The sequence below is a fragment of the Piliocolobus tephrosceles genome, chromosome 4 (genome assembly GCF_002776525.5).
Source record: "Piliocolobus tephrosceles isolate RC106 chromosome 4, ASM277652v3, whole genome shotgun sequence".
In the NCBI taxonomy this organism is placed as follows: domain Eukaryota; kingdom Metazoa; phylum Chordata; class Mammalia; order Primates; family Cercopithecidae; genus Piliocolobus; species Piliocolobus tephrosceles.
The window spans coordinates 149,899,671-149,921,394 of record NC_045437.1 but is presented as its reverse complement, the minus strand read 5'-3'; the positions used below and the strand labels follow the sequence as shown (position 1 = coordinate 149,921,394).

General features: G+C 37.9%; 1 protein-coding gene across 12 annotated transcripts in view; it reads left to right on the top strand.

Annotated features, from left to right (window-relative positions):
* LOC111527854 (protocadherin alpha-C2) overlaps window positions 1-21,724 on the top strand; it is a 180,952-nt gene that overhangs the window by 53,266 nt on the left and 105,962 nt on the right. For 2 of the 12 annotated variants that reach the window (XM_023194447.1, XM_023194410.1), the window contains exon 1: window positions 2,522-5,130. The exons of the other annotated variants lie outside the window; for them this stretch is intronic. In XM_023194447.1, coding sequence (XP_023050215.1) covers window positions 2,734-5,130 — 2,397 coding nt within the window. In that variant the 5' untranslated portion in view covers window positions 2,522-2,733. Of the gene's footprint in view, window positions 1-2,521; window positions 5,131-21,724 lie in introns of those variants that run through there. 12 annotated transcript variants of the gene reach the window in all.

Here is a 21,724-nt window from a genome sequence, read left to right as displayed (position 1 = left end):
AACTCCTTTAGGGAAAAAATAAATCTATGAAAGAATAAAATTGTCAAGATAGACATTTGAAAAGTGAAAAACAATGTGTCCAGGCACTTAGGTGGGTAAGTGTGTCACTTCCTGTGGCTGCTATAAAAAATGACCACAAACTGGGTGCTGTAAAACAACAAAAGTTTATTATGTCTCAGTATTAGAGACCAGAAGTCCAAAATCAAGGTGTTGTCAGGGCTATACTCTCTTTGGAGGTCCCAGGGAAGAATCTGGTTTTTGTTTCTTCCAGTTTCTGATGGTTGTTGGTGTTCCTTGGCTTGTGGCTGACCCACTCCAATCTCAGCCTTCTCAGCCTTCATGGTCACATTGCCTCCTCCTCTCCATGTCTCTCTCTTTGTGTTGGTTTTACAAAGTTACATGTGATTGTATTTAGAGCCCATTTGGATAATCCAGGATAAAGTCCTTTCAAGATCCTTAACTTAATCATATCATTCACCAAATAAAGTAAAATCCACAGGTTCCAGGGATTGAGATGTGGGCATAACTTTCTGGGGACCACAATTCAACCTATTATAGTAGGCTTAAAATCATAGGAGGATAGACAACAGGAAGCTGAAATAAAGTTCAAAGTGCAATATATCAAGTATAGGTTAGAAGTTAAACATGAAGGGAAAAAGATAAACAGAATAGGTTTTCCCCTAGAAGTAGAATGTTTAAATTTGTGTGTGTGTGTGTGTGTGTGTATACATATTTTAGTTAAAGATGTTTGAATATCTTCATAGTGTGAGTGAAAGAAACAAGTAAAAAATAAGATACTTAAAGTAAGACAGGCAGCAGGAGAATTTAGATGAAAACTATGAGAGAATAGAAAATGATTTTTAAGAGCATATGGTTGGCCTTGAAAGTGGGAACAGTTTTTCCTTACAATGAAAACAGATAATATAAGGAAAATGACTTGAGAAGAGAGCTATTGAATTTCTGTTTGGTGACATCTCTCAATGTGTGAATCATCTGAAAGTGAACTGATGGAAATGAGGTTGAGAATTTGAGAAGAGAGGGAAGAGAATACGGAAGAATCTGTAAGCAAGAGGGAGGAGTTAATTCACTTGAGAGCCCAACTGAGGTAAAGGTAAGAGTAAACTTGAAAAGAATAGTCATGGTTAAGTGACAATATTGAGCAGCTTAATAGGAAGAATAGAGAAAATGGATTGTCAGGGTAACTGTGTGTTGGAGGCTAAACAGAATGTTAGAGGAGTAATACAAATAGGTGAATGACTCTAAGGTGTCTGGAAGGGCATATTTTAAATGGTTGACTATGTAGTCTAATTATGTGAAGAGGTAAATAAAGAAATGTAGGGCCAGAGAGGAAGAATTAGAAAGAGTCAATGAACAATTTCCATTATAAGAGGAATACTATGTTCATAAAAGTAATGAAGCAGGAGAGGATGATGAGGGTAAGAGAATACCAAATACTCTGCCTAAATTTTTAGAGGAGAGCAGAGTTATGGAAATAAATCAAACAGTCATTTCCTATAGAGTTGTGCACAGGACAGGCCAGATAATTATTGGAGCTATGATATATTTTTCATTACACTATTTGGCCTGGGATTTTGTGGCTTGAGTTATAACAATAGATAAAAGTGAGATCCTCTTCCTCTCTTCCTTGCTAAAGATATGTTAACATCTTTGTCTAGCTATTGTTTCTTGGAAAATTAGGGTCAATTTAAATGATGGCAAGGTTTTACTCAGTGATGATGAAGTAAGATGGAGAGAGAAAATGGAAAATTTAACCTACTGGTTAAATTCTATTTAACTAGGACGCCAATTCGGGCTACAATGCATGGCTTTTGTATGAATTGCAGCCGGGGGCGGTAAGTTAAATTCTGTTAAATAAATAGTATACTAGTTCTAGGAATATTTTATAAAAACAGAATCCAAAACCTTAAATCATTGTTGTGTCTAAATTATTGTGTTTATGCACATACACACACTCACATACAAAATCACACACATGTTGACTGAACACTTTCTTTTGAATATAAATATTTTATCCACATCTCAAGTAACATTGAGGGAAATTTATAAATATGGTGTATTTATTCAAAGTCTGATATATCGCTTACCAATATTTTTCACCTTCACCCATTTTATTCTTATGTGATTGTTATTTCCTTTTGGAGTCAATGGCTGTTGTGTGAGGAGGTCTTGAAAAAGATTACAGGAAAAGGACAGTCCCACAAAAACCTACATGACTATGCAGAACTACAAATCAATTGTCCCACAATGAATGTCGAATATTTGTCTTTTCAAGTTCTGCATGGAAGTCTTACACATGGAAAAATAAATTTGTGGCAAGATGAAACTCATCAACCAATTGTCAACTAATATCAAATACTGAGCAGAATGCAGTGATTGGCTGTTTCTGGGAAGATAAACATTTAATCTTCAATTACATATTTGCAGTGAAAATGTCAGGAAATGCAGGGGAAAAAAATCCTGCATCAATGGAAAATATGAAGACTGAGTCATACTTACACTTACACGTTCATGCGCATGGTGTCGCTCTTCACTGAACGTCTCCGCGAAGAAAGAGCCGCCGTTTCTTTCTTCCTGCAGAAAACATAGCAGAAAGCAGAATACCTCTTGCGAATCCTCCCGCACTAGGAAGCTGTAAAACTTGGGCGTTGAGAGGCAGTTTGAGGTAAGGCATTGTATATATTGCAGATATCTCTGAGGTTTTTGGAGTGTATCATGGTGTTTCCCTGGCAAGGAGGCCCAAGACAGCGGGAACTACTGCTCTGGCTTCTGATCTTCGCAGCCTGGGAGATGGGTAGTGGCCAGCTCCACTACTCCGTCCCCGAGGAAGCAAAACACGGCACCTTCGTGGGGCGCATCGCTCAGGACCTGGGGCTGGAGCTGGCAGAGCTGGTGCCGCGCCTGTTCCGGGTGGCGTCCAAAACACACGGGGACCTTCTGGAGGTAAATCTGCAGAATGGCATTTTGTTTGTGAATTCTCGGATCGATCGCGAGGAGCTGTGCGGGCGGAGCGCGGAGTGCAGCATCCACCTGGAGGTGATCGTGGACAGGCCGCTGCAGGTTTTCCATGTGGAGGTGAAGGTGAGGGACATTAACGATAACCCGCCCATATTTCCTGAAAGCAAAAAACGAATAACCATTGCAGAATCTAGACCTCCGGAAACTCGATTTCCACTAGATGGCGCATCCGATGCAGATATTGGAGTAAACTCGGCATTGACCTACCGACTGGATCCCAACGATTATTTCGCTTTGGACACACAAAATAGTCGTGAACAAATGTCTTCATTATCACTTATACTGAGGAAAACACTGGACAGAGAGGAAATTCAGGAACATACTTTATTACTGACAGCCAGTGATGGAGGTAAACCCGAACTGACTGGCACAGTTCAACTGCTCATCACGATTCTGGACGTGAATGATAACGCCCCGGAATTTTACCAATCCGTTTATAAAGTGACGGTGTTAGAGAACGCATTCAATGGAACATTAGTGATCAAGCTAAATGCCACAGATCCTGATGATGGTACAAATGGAGATATAGTTTACTCATTTAGAAGGCCTGTATCGCCTGCAGTGGTATATGCATTTACCATAAATCCCAACAACGGAGAAATTAGGACAAAAGGCAAACTAGATTTCGAAGAAAAGAAATTGTATGAAATATCTGTGGAGGCAGTTGACAAAGGAAATATTCCAATGGCGGGTCATTGTACCCTTTTGGTGGAAGTACTAGATGTAAATGATAATGCCCCAGAGGTTACCATCACTTCTTTGTCACTCCCCATCAGAGAAGACACTCAGCCTAGCGCCATCATTGCCCTAATCAGTGTGTCCGATCGTGACTCTGGCTCAAACGGACAGGTCACCTGCACCCTGACGCCGCATGTCCCCTTCAAGCTGGTGTCCACCTACAAGAATTACTACTCATTGGTGCTGGACAGCGCCCTGGACCGCGAGAGCGTGTCAGCCTATGAACTGGTGGTGACCGCGCGGGACGGGGGCTCGCCTTCGCTGTGGGCCACGGCCAGCGTGTCCGTGGGAGTGGCCGACGTGAACGACAATGCGCCGGCGTTCGCGAAGTCCGAGTACACGGTGTTTGTGAAGGAGAACAACCCGCCCGGCTGCCACATCTTCACGGTGTCTGCGCGGGACGCGGACGCGCAGGAGAACGCGCTGGTGTCCTATTCGCTGGTGGAGCGGCGGGTGGGCGAGCGCGCGCTGTCGAGCTACGTGTCGGTGCACGCGGAGAGTGGCAAAGTGTACGTGCTGCAGCCGCTAGACCACGAGGAGCTGGAGCTGCTGCAGTTCCAGGTGAGCGCGCTCGATGCGGGCGTGCCGCCTCTGGGCAGCAATGTGACGCTGCAGGTGTTCGTGCTGGATGAGAACGACAACGCGCCGGCTCTGCTGACGCCCGGAGCTGGCAGCGCTGGAGGCACAGTGAGCGAGCTGGTACCGCGGTCGGTGGGTGCCGGCCACGTGGTGGCGAAGGTGCGCGCAGTGGACGCCGATTCCGGCTACAATGCTTGGCTTTCTTATGAATTGCAGCCGGCGGCGGTAGGCGCGCGCATCCCGTTCCATGTGGGGCTGTACACTGGCGAGATCAGCACAACACGCACTCTGGACGAGGTGGACGCCAGGCGCCACCGCCTACTGGTGCTGGTGAAGGACCACGGTGAGCCCGCACTGACGGCCACGGCAACGGTGCTATTGTCGTTGGTGGAGAGCGGCCAACCGCCAAAGGCGTCGTCGAGGGCGTCCGCAGGCGCTGTGGGTCAGGAAGTGGCGCTGGTGGATGTCAACGTGTACCTGATCATTGCCATCTGCGCAGTGTCCAGCCTGTTGGTGCTCACGCTACTGCTGTATATTGCGCTGCGATGCTCGTCGCCGCCCACCGAGGGCGCGTGCGCCCGCGCCCTGGGCAAGCCCACTCTGGTGTGCTCTAGCGCGGTAGGGAGTTGGTCGTACTCGCAGCAGAGGCAGCAGAGGGTGTGCTCTGGGGAGGGCCCACCTAAGACGGACCTCATGGCCTTCAGTCCCAGCCTTCCTCCTTGTCTGGGTTCTGCAGAGGGAACAGGCCAGAGGGAGGACTCAGAATGCTTGAAAGAGGTAAGCTTATCTTTTTAAAAATTATCTTAGTAAACACTTTAGCCTTCCTTACAGTTGTTTAAGACATCTTTCCTGCCAATTTCAAATTATTCTTCCCTTTTATTTTAATTTTGTTAGTTGTTATCGAATTTAACAACTCTGCTCTGGACATTGTGTGTTGGATTATTCTTCAGAGTGAAATCTTAACTTAGAAACCATAATGAAATGTGCAAAACAAGAATATTTTGTTTCTGTTGTATTCTTAATAGTTCTAAGTATTTATTGTGCAATTGAGCATTTACAAAAAATTCTGCACGTTGTGAGAAGTTAAACATTTAGAAAATGTTTGTTTTAATGAGGCTAATCATAATCTTAAATTTAAATTTTTTAAAATTTAATTTATACATTTACCCACACAGATATTATTTTAAACAGCTCCATAACTTTTCACATAAATGCTTTTTTTAAGTGCACTTTTCTTTTCTTTTTTTTTTTAAACCTGTTTTGATTGGTCTCTACTTTTTTGTTCTCTAGGCACATCAGTGTTCCCCTCTCATGTATCCCATGCAAAATATCTTGTGATTCTTCTTTCAATTTTTTATTTGCATTCAGATAATTACTAACACATGTATATATACATATATAGAGAGAGATCTGATAGGTTTTTTGTTATTATTTCTTTTTCGAAGTTTGCAGGGGTTTCCAAAAGGTATTGGTGACTGTATAGTAGATGTTTTAACTTTGTTGTCTGCTAATTTCAACATTTTTGTCCTTAGTTTGCTTCTTTTGATCTATCTTCTTATATGGATATATTTTCTTGCTGTTTTGCATGACTGGTAATCTCTGATAAGATGCTAGACGTTGTTAATTTTACACTGTCAGATGCTGGAATTTGTGTGTGTGTGTGTGTGTGTGTGTGTGTGTGTGTGTTCCTTTAAAGCAGTGGTTCTCGATAAGAAAGTTTTGCCCCCTCCACTTCCACCCAGGAGATAATTTGGCAATGCTGGGATACATTTTTGGTTGTTGCAACTAGGGAATTGCTACTGGCATCTAATAATGGAGCTCTGAGATGCTGCTAGACACCATCCAATTGCTGCCAAACATCCTACAGTGCACAGGACAGCCCCCCAACAATAAAGAATTAGTCGGCTCAAAATGTCAGTAGTTCCAAAACTGTTGAGAAACTCTACTTTAAAGAGTCTTGGACTTAGTTCTGACTTGAAGTTGCTTGGTACCAATTTATTCCTTTCAAGGCTTCATTTTAAGATTTGTTAGCACACATTCAGAGCAGCTTTTAGTGCAGCACTAATTTGGCATTCTATTACAGCAATACTTTCCTGAGGACACCACCTAATGCCCTGTGCATTAACAGGTCTCTCTTCTCTGACTGGTAGGAATGTGAAATATTTCCAGCCCTTTGTGAGCTCTAGGAATTATTCTATCCACTTTTTTTTTATTTTAAAAGGATAGCCTGATCTGGGGAGGTTGATCAGTGATCTATGATCTGTGATCACATCACTACACTGCAGCCTGGGTGATGGAGTGAGACCATGTCTCAACATAAAAATTAAAACATTATAATTGAGGTTGAATGTTATCAAATATTTTATCTGCATCTTTTGAGGGAGGTATAAATTATTTCTTTGGCAATGTTCATGTGTTGAATTTATGATTTGTGATTTTCTTATGGCAAACCAACCTCTACTTCCTTGGATAAACATAATTTGATTATAATTTATAATCCTTTTTATATACTACTTATTTTGTTGAATTTCCAAAATATTTTTGCATCTTTATTCCAGGTGATACTGGTATGTCCTTGTTTTTCTTCCTACTTTCTTCTCTGTTAAGTATTCAAGTTATAAATAAGAATCTAGCATAAGTTGAATACTTAACAAAGAAGAATAATCTTTGAAAACTTCCAGAAAAAGTTCTATTTCCTGTAAAAGTTTGTATAATCTTTGAATTACTTCTTATTTGATTGGAGAACTCACTGTTGAAGTTATCTGTATCAGGATTTTGATTGGTGGGAATATTTCTGACTACTGACTCAATTTTAATAGTATAAGGACCATTCAGAGTTTAATTTACTCTTGAGTCAGTTATGTAGATAATATTTTTTCAGGTATTTTCCTGTTTAATCTAAATTCTCAGTTATATGCTCATACTTTCTACAGAAACTATAGTGATATTTCCCTTTCCGTTCTTGATATTATTTTTGCTTCCTGTCTCTTTTTTCTTGATAAATGGCACAAGAGGTTGTCATATTATCAGTTCTTTCAAAAAGGAGCCCACTTTTTAGCTTTGTTGAATCTGTTTCGTATGTTTATTTAAAAGAATATTATTGTATAAACAAAATAATCATCTCTTACGATATTTAAAATGTGACAAAATAGCATATGACTCAAGAGGAATTGAAATGAGTTAACATTTTAAGATTTTTGCATTGCCCAGGCTGGTCTCAAACTCTTGGCTTCAAGTGATGGCCCGCCTCGGCCTCCCAAAGTGTTGGAATTACAGGTGTGAGCCATCATTCCTGGCCAATTTTCTTTTGTTTATTTTAGCTTATTTTTATAACCTCTTGAAATGAATGCTTAGGTCATTACTCTTTAGCTCTTCTTTTCTACTATATGTATTAAAGTAATCAATTGCTACGTAATTAATGTTTTAGCTGCATCCCACCAGTATTTACATGTAGCATTTCCACTATCCTTCAGTTCCAAGTATTTTACAGTTTACGTCATATTTAATTTTTTTTTTTTTTTTTTTTTTTTTTGAGACGGAGAGTCTCGCTCTGTCGCCCAGGCTGGAGTGCAGTGGCGCAATCTCGGCTCACTGCAAGCTCCGCCCCCCAGGTTCACGCCATTCTCCTGCCTCAGCCTCCCGAGTAGCTGGGACTACAGGCGCCTGCCACGATGCCCGACTAATTTTTGTGTGTGTGTGTGTTTTTAGTAGAGGCGGGGTTTCACCGTGTTAGCCAGGAAGGTCTCGATCTCCTGACCTCGTGATCCGCCCACCTCGGCCTCCCAAAGTGCTGGGATTACAGGCATGAGCCACTGCGCCTGGCCAACTTTTAACTATATAACAATGTTCCAATTATTTTTTTTTTTTTAATTAAAATTCAGTATGGTTGGAGAATATACAATTTCAACCTTTCTAATTTGTGGGAACTTGCTTAGTGGCATAATATATACGTTTTGTGGACATCCTATGTGTGCTTGAATATAATTGTGTATGATGCAATTATTAGGTGCAGGGTTAACTTGGTTAGTAATGTTATTAAAATTTATACTGTAACTATTTAAAAAGCTACCTACTGTATCAATTATTGACAGAGGTGTGTTAAAATCTTCCACCATAAATGTATATTTGTTTAGATATTAGAATTTGGTTTTTGCTTTATTTATTTTAAAGCTATATTATTAGGTGCATACAAATTTAGAATTAGTATATCTTTTTAGTAAACTTTTTTTTATGTTTAAACTTTTTTAAAACATTTTACTGTTATGAATTTACTTTCTTCAGAATTCTGCTTTCCGATTTTTGTTTTTGCTTTGAAGTATTTTTATATTAATTATACTGATTCATTTCTCTTCTTTTTATTTGTGTTTGCAGGAGATATCCTCTTCCCAGCCTTTTATTTTAAACCTTTTAGTATTATGGGCATAGTCCACAAATTCTTTGCTACTGTCTTACTGAGAAGCAGAGTCTAATTTTTCTCTCCTTGAACTTTGACCAGTCTTAATGTTGGAGTTACATTCTGGGATTTATGAAGTCAGGTCATAAGAAGTCTTACAGTATGCTTTGGTCTCGAGAATATTTGTTTTGGGGGAAGCCTGTCACCATGCAAGAATTCTGACTACCTTGAGATTGTCATACTGTAAAGAAGCTCAAGCTGGACTTGTGAGAAGCCAAATGGATAGAAAAATTACTAACCAGTCTGTTGTGCATATACACCACATTTTCTTTATCCACTCATCTGTCGATTGACATTGAGGTTGATTCCACATAGTAGCTACTGTGAATAGTGCTGCAGTAAGCATGGGAGGTGCAGGTATCATTTTCACATATTGATTTCCTTTTCTTTGGATAAATGCCCAATATTGGAATTGCTGGATGATATGGTAGTTCTATTTGTAGTTTTTTGAGGGACTCCCATACTGTTTTCCTAGTGGCACTGCTAATTTACATTCCCACTGACAGCATTTATGAGTTTCCTTTTCTCTGTATCGTTACCAGCATTTGTTATTTTTTGCTTTTTACTGATAGCCATTCTAACTACAGTAAGATGATATCTCTTTGTGGTTTGATTTGCATTTCCCTGATGACTGGTGATGTTGAACATTTTTTTATATACCTCTTGATCATCTTTATGTCTTCTTTTGAGAAATGTCTGTTTAGTTCCTTTGCCTGGTTTTTAATCACATTATTATTATTATTATTATTATTATTATTATTACAGTTTTGCTGTTGAGTTGGATTCCTTGTGTATTCTGTTAGTCCCCTGTTGTATGAATAGTTTGCAAATATTTTCTCCCATTCTACAAGTTTTTCCTTCATTCTGTTAATTGTTTCCTGCTGTGCGAAGCTTTTTAGTTTGATATAATCTCATTTGTCTGTTTTTGTTTTAGTTGCCCGTGCTTTTGAAGTCTTAGCCATAAAATCTGTGCCTAGTAATGTCCTGAAGTGTTTCCCCTTTGTTTTCTACTAGTAGTTTTATAGTTTTGCCTTACATTTAAGTCTTTATTTTGAGTTGATTTTTGTATATGATGAGAGTTAGGGGTCTAGTTTCATTTTTCTGCACGTGAATATTCAGTTTTCCTAGCCCTATTTATTGAACAGACTGTTCTTTCCCCATTGTGTGTTGAAGGTGTTCTTTCACCTTTGTTGAAAATCAGTTGGCTATAAATACATGGATTTACTTTTTGATTTTCTATTCTGTTTCATTGGTCTATGTGTCTGTTTTTATACCAATATCATGCTGTTTTGGTTACTAAAACTTTATAGTAGATATTGAAGTCAGGTAATGTAATGCCTCCAGCTTTGTTCTTTTTGCTCAGTATTGCTTCAGCTATTCAGGATCTTTTGTGGTTTTATATGAATTTTAGAATGGTTTTCTCTACTTCTGTGAATAATGCTACTGGTATTTTTATACCAGGAGGATTGTACTGAATATGCAACTTGCTTTGGATAGTATGGTCATTTTAACAACATTAAGTCTTTCAATTCATGAGCATGAGATGCCTTTTATTTGATTCTGTCTCCTTCAGTTTCTTTCATCAGTGTTTTGTCGTCTTCATTGTAGAGGTCTTCCACCTCCTTGGTTAAATTAATTCCTAAATATTTTATTTTTAGTAGCTATTGTAAAAGGGATTGTTTCCTTAATATCCTTTTCACTAGTTCATTATTGGTGTATAGAAACACTACTTATTTTTATATGTTGATTTTGTATTCTGAAACTTTTTTCCTTTTCTTGAAGCAGAGTTTCACTCCTGTCACCTAGGCTTGAGTGCAGTAGCATGATCATGGTTCACTGTAGCCCCAACTTCCCAGGTTCAACTGATTCTCTCACCTCAGCCTCATGAGTAGCTAGGATTACAGGTGTGCAACACCATGACTGGCTAATTTTTTGTGTTTTTAGTAGAGACAGAGTTTTGCCATGTTGCCCACGATGGTCTTGAACTCCTGGGCACAAGTGATCCACCCACCTTGGCCTCTCAAAGTGCTGAGATTACAGGTGTGAGCCATCATGCCCAGCTCTGAAACTTTACTGAATTCACTTATCAGTTCTAAAAGTTTTTTGGTGGAGTCTATAGGTTTTTCTATGTACAAGATCATGTTGTCTATAAAGAAGGACAATTTGAATTCTTTTTTTTTCTAATTTGAATTCCTTTTATTTTTTCTCTTGCTTAATTGCTCTGCCTAGGACTTCTGGAACTATGTTGAATAAAATTGATGACAGTGGGCATCCTTGTCTAGTTTCAGTTTTCAGAAGAAAGGGTATTCAGCTTCTTCCCATTCAGTATAATGTTAGCTGTGGATTTGTCATATATGGCCTTTATTATGTTGAGGTATGTTTCTTCTATGCCTAATTTGTTGACAGTTTTGTTATGAAAGGAAAATAGAAATATTATTTTGATTTCATTTCTGGCAATAGAATAGTTGAATTTTATAAAATGCTTTTTCTGCATCTATTGAGATGATCATATTGTTTTTTTCCTTCATTACGTTGCTGTGATGTATCACACTTGCGATTTGTGTGTGTTGAACCATCCTTGCATCCTGGGATAAGTCCCACTTTACCTTAGTGTATTATCTTTTTGATGTTGTTCATTTTGGTTTGCTAACATTTTGTTGAGGATTTTTGCATTTATGTTTATCAGGGATATTGGCCTACAGTTTTCTTTTTCTGTTGTGTCCTTGTCTGGTTTTGGTATCAGGGTAATGCTGGCCTCATAGAATGAGTTAGGGTGAATTCCTTCCTCTTCAATTTTTTGGAATAGTTTGAGAAGAATGGGTGTTAGTTCTTTAACTGCTTGGTGGAATTCAGCAGTAAAGCCATCCAGTTCTAGGCTTTTCTTTGCGGGAGACTTTTTATTACTAATTCAATCTTAATACTCATTGGTCTGTGCAAGGTTTTCTATTTCTTCCTGGTTCAATCTTGGTGACTTCTTCATGTCCAGTAATTTATACATTTCCTCTGTGATTTCCAATTGTTACTGTGTCGTTGTAATGGTCTGTAATGATCTTTTGGATTTTTGTGGTATCAGTGTAATGTCTCCTTTGTTTCTGGTTTCATTTGAATATTTTCTCTCTTTTTTCTCTTGGTTAGTCTACCTAGCAGTTTATTCATTTTGTTTATCTTTTCAAAAACCAACTTTTTGTTTCATTGATCCTTTTAATTTTGTTTTTAGTCTCTACTTAATTTAGTTCTGCTGTGACCTTTATTATTTCATTCCTTTTATTAATTTTTAGTTTGGTGTGTTCTTGATTTTCTGGTTCCTTCAGGTGCATCATTAGGTTGTTTATTTGAAACCTTTTTACTTTTTTGATGTAGGCATTTATTGCCATAAAATTCCCTATCAGTACTGCTTTTGCTGTATCCCGTAGGTTTTGGCATGTTATGCTGACATTTTCATTTGTTTCAAGAAACTTTTTTTATTTCCTTCTTAATTTCTTCATTGACCCAATAGTCATTCAGGAGCATGTTGTTTAATTTCCATGTATTTGTACAGTTTCCAAAGTTCTACTTGTTATTGATTTCTAGCTTTACTTCACTGTGATCTGAGAAAATATTTGATATAATTTTGATTCTTTAAAGCTGTTGAGGCTTATTTTGTGGCCTAAAATATTGTCTATCTTATAGAATGTTTCGTGTGATAATGAGAAGAATGTGTATTCTGCAGGTGTTGGATGAAATGTTCTGTAAATGGTGGCTACATTTGGTCTATAGTGCAGATTAAGTCCAATGTTCCTTTGTTGATTTCCTGTCTACTCTATTTGTCCAGTGCCAGAAATGGGATATTGAAGTACCTAACAAGTATTGTATTGGGATCAATCTTTCTCTTTAGCACTGATAAAATTTGGTTTATATATCTGGGTGCTCCAGTCTTGAATACGTGTATATTTACAGTCATATATTCTCTTGCTAAATTGATCCCTTTATGATTATATAATGACCTTCTTTGTCTCTTTTTATGTTTTTTAAGATAAAGTCTATTTTGTCTGATATAAGTATGGAAGTTTCCACATGCTTTTTATTTCTATTTGTGTGGAATATTTTTTTTCTGTCCCTTCAAGTCCAGTTTATATGTCTTGACAGCTAACATGAGTTTCTTGTAGCCAGCATATACTTGAGTCTTGTTTTTTGTATCCATTCAGCATATTTATTTTAATTGGGGAGTATAGCCTATTTACATTCAAGGTTGTTATTGATAGGTGAGGACTTACTCATGTTATTTTGTTAATTGTTTTCTGATTGTGTTGTATACCCTTTGTTCCTCTTTTATTGTTTACCTTTACAATTTGGTGGTATATTGTCATGATAAATTTTAATTCCTTTCTCTTTCTCTTTTGTGTATTTGCTCTACTAGTGAGTTTTATACTTTCATGCATTTCCATGGTGGTAGACATCATTCATTAAGCTTTCAGATGATTCTTATGGGACTCTTGGCTGGGCACAGTGGCTCATGCCTGTTATCTCAGCACTTAGGGAGGCAGAGGCAGGAAGATTGCTTGAGTCCAGGAGTTCAAGACCAGCCTGGGCAACATAGCAAGACCCTGTTCTTCACAAAAGGAAAAAAAAAAAAAAAAACCCAAACAGTTGTAGGATTCCTTTAAGTATTTCTTGTAGGACTTGTCTAGTGGTAATGCACTTCCTCAGTTTTTGCTTGTTTGGGAAATACTTTATTTCTCCTTCATTTCTGAAGTATAGCTCTGCTGGGTATAGTATGTTTGGCTGATAGTTTAAAAAATTTCAGCACTTTGGATATATCATCTCCTTCTATCCTAGCCTGTAAAGTTTCTGCTGAGAAATCTGTTGTTAGTCTAATGGGAATTTTCTTATATGTGACTTGTCACTTTTCTTTTACTGTTTTTAGAATTCAGTCTTTGTCTTGAGTCTGGTACCTTAGACTACTCAGCCATCCTGATGCCGTACCTCTTACATAGAAACAACCCAGATCCAAAGTGGCCAGAAAGTTACTTTACCTTCTGAATTTGTGGTCTTTTTCAGAATCTCTACCTGTTAATTCGCTATGACTTTATTAGTCATTAGATACTTTTATCATTTTAAAATATCTCCAATGGTATGGTTGGTTCAAATTACCAGTTCTGCATACTGGTAATGTAAGTCCTCTGTTGAATTGATTTTTAAATACATTTATTTTATTCCAGTATCTTATGGCTCCTGGTGTTACAGATGAGAAGTTTCAAATAACTTGAAATAATTCCCCTCTATTTAATTATCCCTGATTCTGACTTTCTTTCCATAGTTATACATTTTTTCTATGCTATTATATTCTCATTTTAAAGATGTTGAATGACAATGTAATTTTATTTTAGTTTATTTACAAGTATTTTTGAGGTTTATTTTCCTGGAAAGTTTTCTTAAATTATAGATTTTAGTATTTCTTCTGTTTTATTACTTCAGATTTCTTCTTCAATGACTCCATTTATATTTGTATGAGATATTCTTTGCCTTTCTTTTGTAGCTGACACTTCTAAATCCTACCTAGCTCTTTTTAAAAACAATTTTACTTTTTAGTCTTTTTTCCATTTTATAGTTTTCTTTAGGCATTATCCATAGTGTTTATTTGCTGTTATGTGCCTTCTGGTTTAGTGTTTATTTCTGAAAAAATTATTTTGCTTTTATTTCTAATATTTTACTGAGTTTTCTCATCTCTCTTTGCAAAGCTTTTTTTTTCTCCAATCATATCATTACTGAGTATCTCTAATTCTGATATATGTGTTCTTGCATAGCTTTTCATTATTTTCTAAAAATGTTTAAGTTGTTTTCAAATATTATGTAGCAATTTGTGGAATTTTCTTTCTTGTGTGTATTTTTTTCCTTTAGCATAATTATTTTTCCCCACCTTTAAAAATAATTTTGTGTCAGATTTGCCCATAATCCTTTTCTTATGCTCATGTTTGTATGAAAAGCATTTCCCCATAATTTTAGAAGAAACAGACCAGGATAATTTTCCTATCTTTGTTGCTCTATAGATTTCTATTCAGCTATTGTCCTGAAATGATAAAAATATAATTTTTTAATATCTTACTTTGTGACACCGTTTACCCTTTTTACTTAGACCTTTTTCCTTTGTTTAATTGTCCCCCACCCCCACCATTTTGCTTCATATGGACTCCATTCCTATCAGTTCCTCCTCAGTATAAGGGTTTTTGCTGCAAGAAGACATTCGTTAGTTGAGAAGTTCATAGGGCTAAGACAGGTTTAGCACAATCCAATCTATTTGTAATCCCTTCCACTAAGTTTTGAATTTGATTTTATTTCTAATATTTTACTGTGTTTTCTCATGTCTCTTTTCAAAGCATTTTTTTCTCTTACTGAGGGATAATTGAATTAGGACCTTCGATTTCCCCCCTTCCACTGATGACTATTGTTCTCAAATTGTTTTACTATGCTTTCCAGTGAGTACTTATTGGCACTTTTTGGAGTTCTTCAATTCTCAACACTGTCAAAAGCCCCATAACCTTCTTTTGCTTCCTCCTGAGCCTCTTTTCATGTGCTTATTGGTCATTTCTATATCGTCTTTGGAGAAATACCTATTCAGATCGTTTGCCCAAATTTTAATTGGTTTATTCATTTTTCGATTGTTGAGTTGTAAGAGTTCTTTATGTATTCTAGACGCAATTACTTTATTAGATATATGATTTGCAAAGATTTTCTCATTGAGGGTGTTGTCTTTTCACATTCTTTTTTAGCTCCCACTTATAAGTGAGAACATACAGCATTTGGTTTTCTGTTTCTATATTAATTCACTTGGGATCATGGCCTGCATCTCCATCCAGTGGGCTGCAAAGGGCATGATCTTTTTCTTTCTTTATGGCTGCATAGTATTCAATGATGTATACGTACTGCATTTTGTTTTATTCTGTTTTATTTTATTTTATTTTCTTCAACGAAGTCTCACTCTTATCCCCCAGGCTGGAGTGCAATGGCGTGATCTCGGCTCACTGCAACCTCCACCTCCTGGGTTCAAGCAATTTTCCTGCCTCCCAAGCAGCTGGGATTACAGGCGCCTGCCTGGCTAAGTTTTGTATTTTAAGTAGAGACGGAGTTTCTCCATGTTGGCCAGGCTGGTCTTGAACTCCTGACCTCAGGTGATCTGCCCACCTCGGCCTCCCAAAGTGCTGGGATTATAGGCATGAGCCACTGCACCTGGCCAACGTACTGCATTTTATTTATCCAGTGCATCATTGATGGGCATTTAGGATTATTCTCTGTCTTTGCTATTGTGAATAGTGCCATGATGAACATACACATGCATTGTCTTTATAGTAAAATAACATATATTCCTTTGGTTATGTACACAGTTATGGGATTTGCTGGCTTGAATGGTAAGTTCTTTGAGAAATCTTCAAACTGCTTTCCACAGTGGCTGAACTAATTTACATTCCCATCAGCAGTGTATAAGCATTCCCTTTTCTCTGCAACCTCACCAGTATCTGTTATTTTTGACTTTTTAGTAATAGCCATTTTGACTGGTGTGAGATGGTATCTCATTGTGGTTTTGATTTGCATTTATCTAATGATTAGTGATGCTGAGCGTTTTTATCATATGCTTATTGTCCATGCGTATGTCTTCTTTTGAGAAGTGGCTGTTTATGTCCTTTGCCTTTTTTTTTTTTTGAGACAGGGTCTTGTTCTGTCACTAAACCTCCGCCTCCTGGGTTCAAGCGATTCTCCTGCCTCAGCCTCCTGAGTAGCTGGGACTGCAGGCACATGCCACAAAGCCCAGCTTTTTTTTTTTTTTTTTTTTTTTTTGTATTTTAAGTAGAGATGGGGTTTTGACATGTTGGCCAGGCTGGTCTCAAACTCCTGATCTTAAGTGATGCACCTGCCTTTGCCTCCCAAAGTGCTAGGATTACAGGCATGAGCCTCTGTGCCCAGCCCTTTGCCCATGTTTTGATGAGGTTGTTTGGTTTTTGCTTGTTAATTTAAGTTCCTTATAGATTCTGGATATGAGACCTTTGTTGGATGCATAGTTTGCTGATACTTTCTTCCGTCCTGTAGGTTGTCTGTTTACTCTGTTCATGGTTGTTTTAATTTTTTTAATTTTATGGGTATATAATAGGTGTAAATATTTATGGGGTACATGAGACATTTTGATACAAGGATGCAATGCACAATAATCACATCATGGAAAATGGGATGGCCATTCCCTTAAACATTTATTCTTTGTACAAACAATCCAGTTATGCTCTTTTAGTTATTTTAAAATATATAACTAGATTATTTAGACCATAGTCGCTCTATTCTGCTATCAAATACTATGTCTTATTCATTTTTTTCTATTTTTTGTCCTCATTAAAAATCTCCACCTTCTATCCACACCCCACTAAACTTTCTAGCCTTTGTTAACCATTCTTCTACTGTTTATCTCCATGAGTTCAAATGTTTTTGTTTTTGTTTTTTTTTCCTTTTTGAGACAGGTCTTGCTGTGTCACCCAAGCTAGAGTGCAGTGGTATGAGCAGAACTCACTGCAGCCTTGACCTCCTGGGCTCAAGCAATCCTCCTGCCTCAGCCTCCTGAATAGCGGGGACCACAGGAATGTACTGCCATGCCCAGCTACTTTTTTGATTTTTTTTTTTTTGGAGAGATGAGGTCTCACTTTGTTACCCAGTTTGATCTTGAATTCCTGGGCTCAATTGATCCTTTCACCTCAGCCTCCAAAAGTGCTGGGGTTACAGGCATGCACCACCATACCTGGCCTCATTTTGATTTTTAGGTACCACAGATAAGTAAGAACATATGATGTTTGTCTTTCTGTGCCTGGCTTATTTCACTTATAACATAATGACATCCAGTTTCATCCAGGTTGTTGAAAACGACTGGATCTTCTTCTTTTTTACGGCTGAATAGTACTCCATTGTGTATATGTACCACATTTTCTTTTCTTTTTTTTTAGACGGAGTCTCACTTTTGTCACCCAGGCTGGAGTACAATGGTGCAATCTTGGCTCACCGCAACCTCTGCCTTGTGGGTTCAAGCGATTCTCCTGCCTCAGCCTCCCAGGTAGCTAGGATTACAAGCTTGTGCCACCACACCCGGCTAATTTTGTATTTTTAGTAGACACAGGGTTTCTCCATATTGGTCAGGCTGGTCTCTAACTCTCGGCCTCAGGTGATCTGCCCACCTCAGCTTCCCAAAGTGCTGGGATTACAGGCGTGAGCCACCACACCTGGCCCATTTTCTTTATCCATTCATCTGATGATGGACATGTAGGCTGCTTCCAAATCTTGGCTATTGTGAACATTGCTGCAAGGAGCATGGGAGTGCAGTTATCTCTTCAATATACTGATTTCCGTTCTTTTGGTTATATACCTAGCAGTGGGATTTCTGGATCACTTGGTAGCTCTATTTTTGGCTTTTTGAGGAAACTCCAAACTGTTCTTCTAGTGCTTGTACTATCCCATGAACAGTGTACAAAGGTTCCCTCTTTTTCATATCTTTCCAGCATTTTTTATTGCCTGTTATTTGGATAGAAGCCATTTTAACTGTGGTAAGATGATATCTCACTGTAGTTTTGATTTGCATTTCTCTGATTATCAGTGATGTTGAGTATCTTTTCATATACCTGTTTGCTATTTGTATGTCTTCTTTTGAGAAACATCTATTCAACTCTTTTGCCCATTTTAAAATTGATTATTAGAATTTTTTTTCTATAGAGTTGTTTGAGCTCCTTCTATATTCTGGTTATTCATCACTTGTTAGATAGGTAGTTTGTAAATATTTTCTCTCAATCTGTGGGTTGTCTCTTCACTTTTTTGATTGTTTGCTTTGCTGTGCAGAAGGTTTTTAAGTTGATGTGATCCCATATATTCATTTTTTTCTTTTCTTTTTTTTTTTTTTTTTTTTGAGACGGAGTCTCGCTCTGTCGCCCAGGCTGGAGTGTGCAGTGGCCGGATCTCAGCTCACTGCAAGCTCCGCCTCACGGGTTTACGCCATTCTCCTGCCTCAGCCTCCCGAGTAGCTGGGACTACAGGCGCCCGCCACCTCGCCCAGCTAGTTTTTTTTTTGTTTTGGTTCCCTGTGATTACGGGGTATTACTCAAGAAATTTTTGCCCAGACCGATGTCCTGGAGAGTTTCCCCAATGTTTTCTTGTAGTTGTTTTATAGTTTAATGTCTTAGATTTAAGTCTTTAATCTATTTTAATTCAGTTTTTGTGTATGGTGAGAGTTAGGGGTCTAGTTTCATTCCTCTGCATATGGCTATCTAGTTTCCCAGCACAGACTGCTTTTTCTTGAGTGTATGTTCTTGGCACCTTTGTCAAAAATGAGTTCACTATAGGTATGTGGATTTATTTTTTGGTTCTCTATTCTGTTCCATTAGTCTCTGTGTCTGTTTTTATGCCAGTACTGTACTGTTTTGGTTACTATATCTCTATGATATAATTTGAAGTCAGGTAATGTGATTCTTCCAGTTTTGTTCTTTTTGCTCAAGATATCTTTAGGTATTATGGGTATTTAGTAGTTCCATATAAATTTTCAGATTGTCTTTTCTATTTCTGTGAAGAATGTCCACGGTATTTTGAAAGGGATTGCATTGAATTTGTAGATTACTTTGGGTAGTATGAACATTTTAACAATGTTGATTCTTCCAATCCGTAAACATGGAATATCTTTCCATTTTTTGGTGTCCTCTTCAATTTCTCTCATCAGCATTTTACATTTTTCACTGTAGAGATCTTTCACTTCTTTGATTAATTCCTAGGTATTTAATTTTATTCATGGCTATTTTAAATGAGATTACTTTTTAGTTTCATTTTCAGATTGTTCACTGTTGACATATAGAAATACTACTAATTTTTGTATGTTGATTTTGTATCTGGCAACTTTACTGAATTTATTGTTATAATAGTTTTTTGGGGTCTTTAGATTTTTCAAAAATGAGATTATATCATCTGCAAACAAGGATAATTGATTTCTTCCTTTCTAATTTGGATGTCCTTTATGTCTTCTCTCTCTCTCTCTGTTTTTGAAATGAGGCCTTGCTTTGTTGCCCAGGCTGGTCTCGAACTCCTGGGCTCAAGCAATCCTCCCGCCTCAGCCTCCCAAAGTGCTGGGATTACAGATGTAACTCACTTCGCCTGACCTAGGAAACCCTTTATTTCTTTCTCTTGTCTAATTGCTCTAGCTGAGAGTACTATGTTGAGTAACAGTGGTGAAAGTGGGCATCCTTGTCATATTCTAGATCCTAGAGAAAAGGCTTTGAGTTTTTGCCTACTCAGTATGATACTAGCTGTGAGTCTGTCATATATGGCTTTTACTATGTTGAGGTATGTTCCTTTTATACCCAGATTTTTTAGGGTTTTTAAAATTTCAACAGCTTTGGGGAACAGGTTGTTTTCAGTCACATGGATAAGTTCTTTAGTGGTGATTTCTGAGATTTTGGTGTACCTGTCACCCAAACAGCGTACACCGTACTTAATATGTGTAGTTTTTATCTCTAACTCCCCTCCCACCCTTCCCTCCAAGTCCCCTAAATCCATTATATCATTCTTAAGTCCTTGCATTCTCATACTTAGCTCCCTCTTGTATGTGAGAATATACAATATTTGATTTTCTATTTCTGAGTTACTTCACTTAGAATAGTGGCATCCAGGTCCACCCAAGCTGCTGCAAAAGCTATTATTTTATTTAGTTTATGGCTGAGTAGTATTGCATAGTGTATATATGCCACATTTTCTTTATCCACTGGTTGGCTGATGGGCATTTAGGTTGGTTCTATATTTTTGCAATTGTGAATTGTGCTGCTATCAACATGGCTTGCGCATGTGTCTTTTTCATATAATGACTTCTTTTCCTTCGGGTAGATACCTGATAGTGGGATTGCTGGATCAAATAATAGCTCTACTTCTATATCTTTAAGAAATCTCCAAACTGTTTTCCATAGTGGTTGTGCTGGTTTACATTCCCACCAACAGTATAAAAGAGTGTCCTTTTCACCACATTCATGCCAACAACTATTACTTTTTGATTTTTAAATTATGGTCATTCTTGCAGGAGTAAGGTAGTGTCTCATTGTGCATTAGGAAATTTAGTATACAATAAAGACAGCATTTTTATTGAAGAAAGGATGCATTTTAAAAAACAAGTATTTTCAAAAATGAAGGAAGGATTGTGGTTACTTATAGAAACAGTAGTACAGTCGGAAAAATTTAGCACAATACATATTAGTGGAATTCATCTGATCAAACTTAAAATATTATTCCTTGCATTATAGTTCTGAGCAGTTACCATAGATAATAGTTCTACTGTGTTGTTCACTTTAAACTAGAGCAAGAAACTTTTCTAATAAGTGGAATTGGGATGCTGTGTAGCTGATGTTGGCCTGGTAAATGCTTAATACACAAGTATATGCATATATATGTATGCATATACATATATTATAAATTTCACTGATATAAAGGATGTTTGGTAAATAGTTTAAAAATAGTAATAAACGGGCCGGGTGCGGTGGCCCAAGCCTGTAATCCCAGCACTTTGGGAGGCCGAGACGGGCAGATCACGAGGTCAGGAGATCCATACCATTCTGGCTAACACGGTGAAACCCGTCTCTACTAAAAAAATACAAAAAAACTAGCCGGGCGCGGTGGCGGGCGCCTGTAGTCCCAGCTACCCGGAGGCTGAGGCGGGAGAATGGCGTAAACCCGGGAGGTGGAGCTTGCAGTGAGCTGAGATCCGGCCACTGCACTCCAGCCTGGGCGACAGAGCGACACTCCGTCTCAAAAAAAAAAAAAAAAAAAAACAGTAATAAAACATATAATTCTCCCTATTATCAATTATCATAGAATGTTTTCCTCGATTTTTGCTGAACTTTTCTATCCATGACCTACCTATGGTTGTAATTGACAAGTGTAGTTCTCACA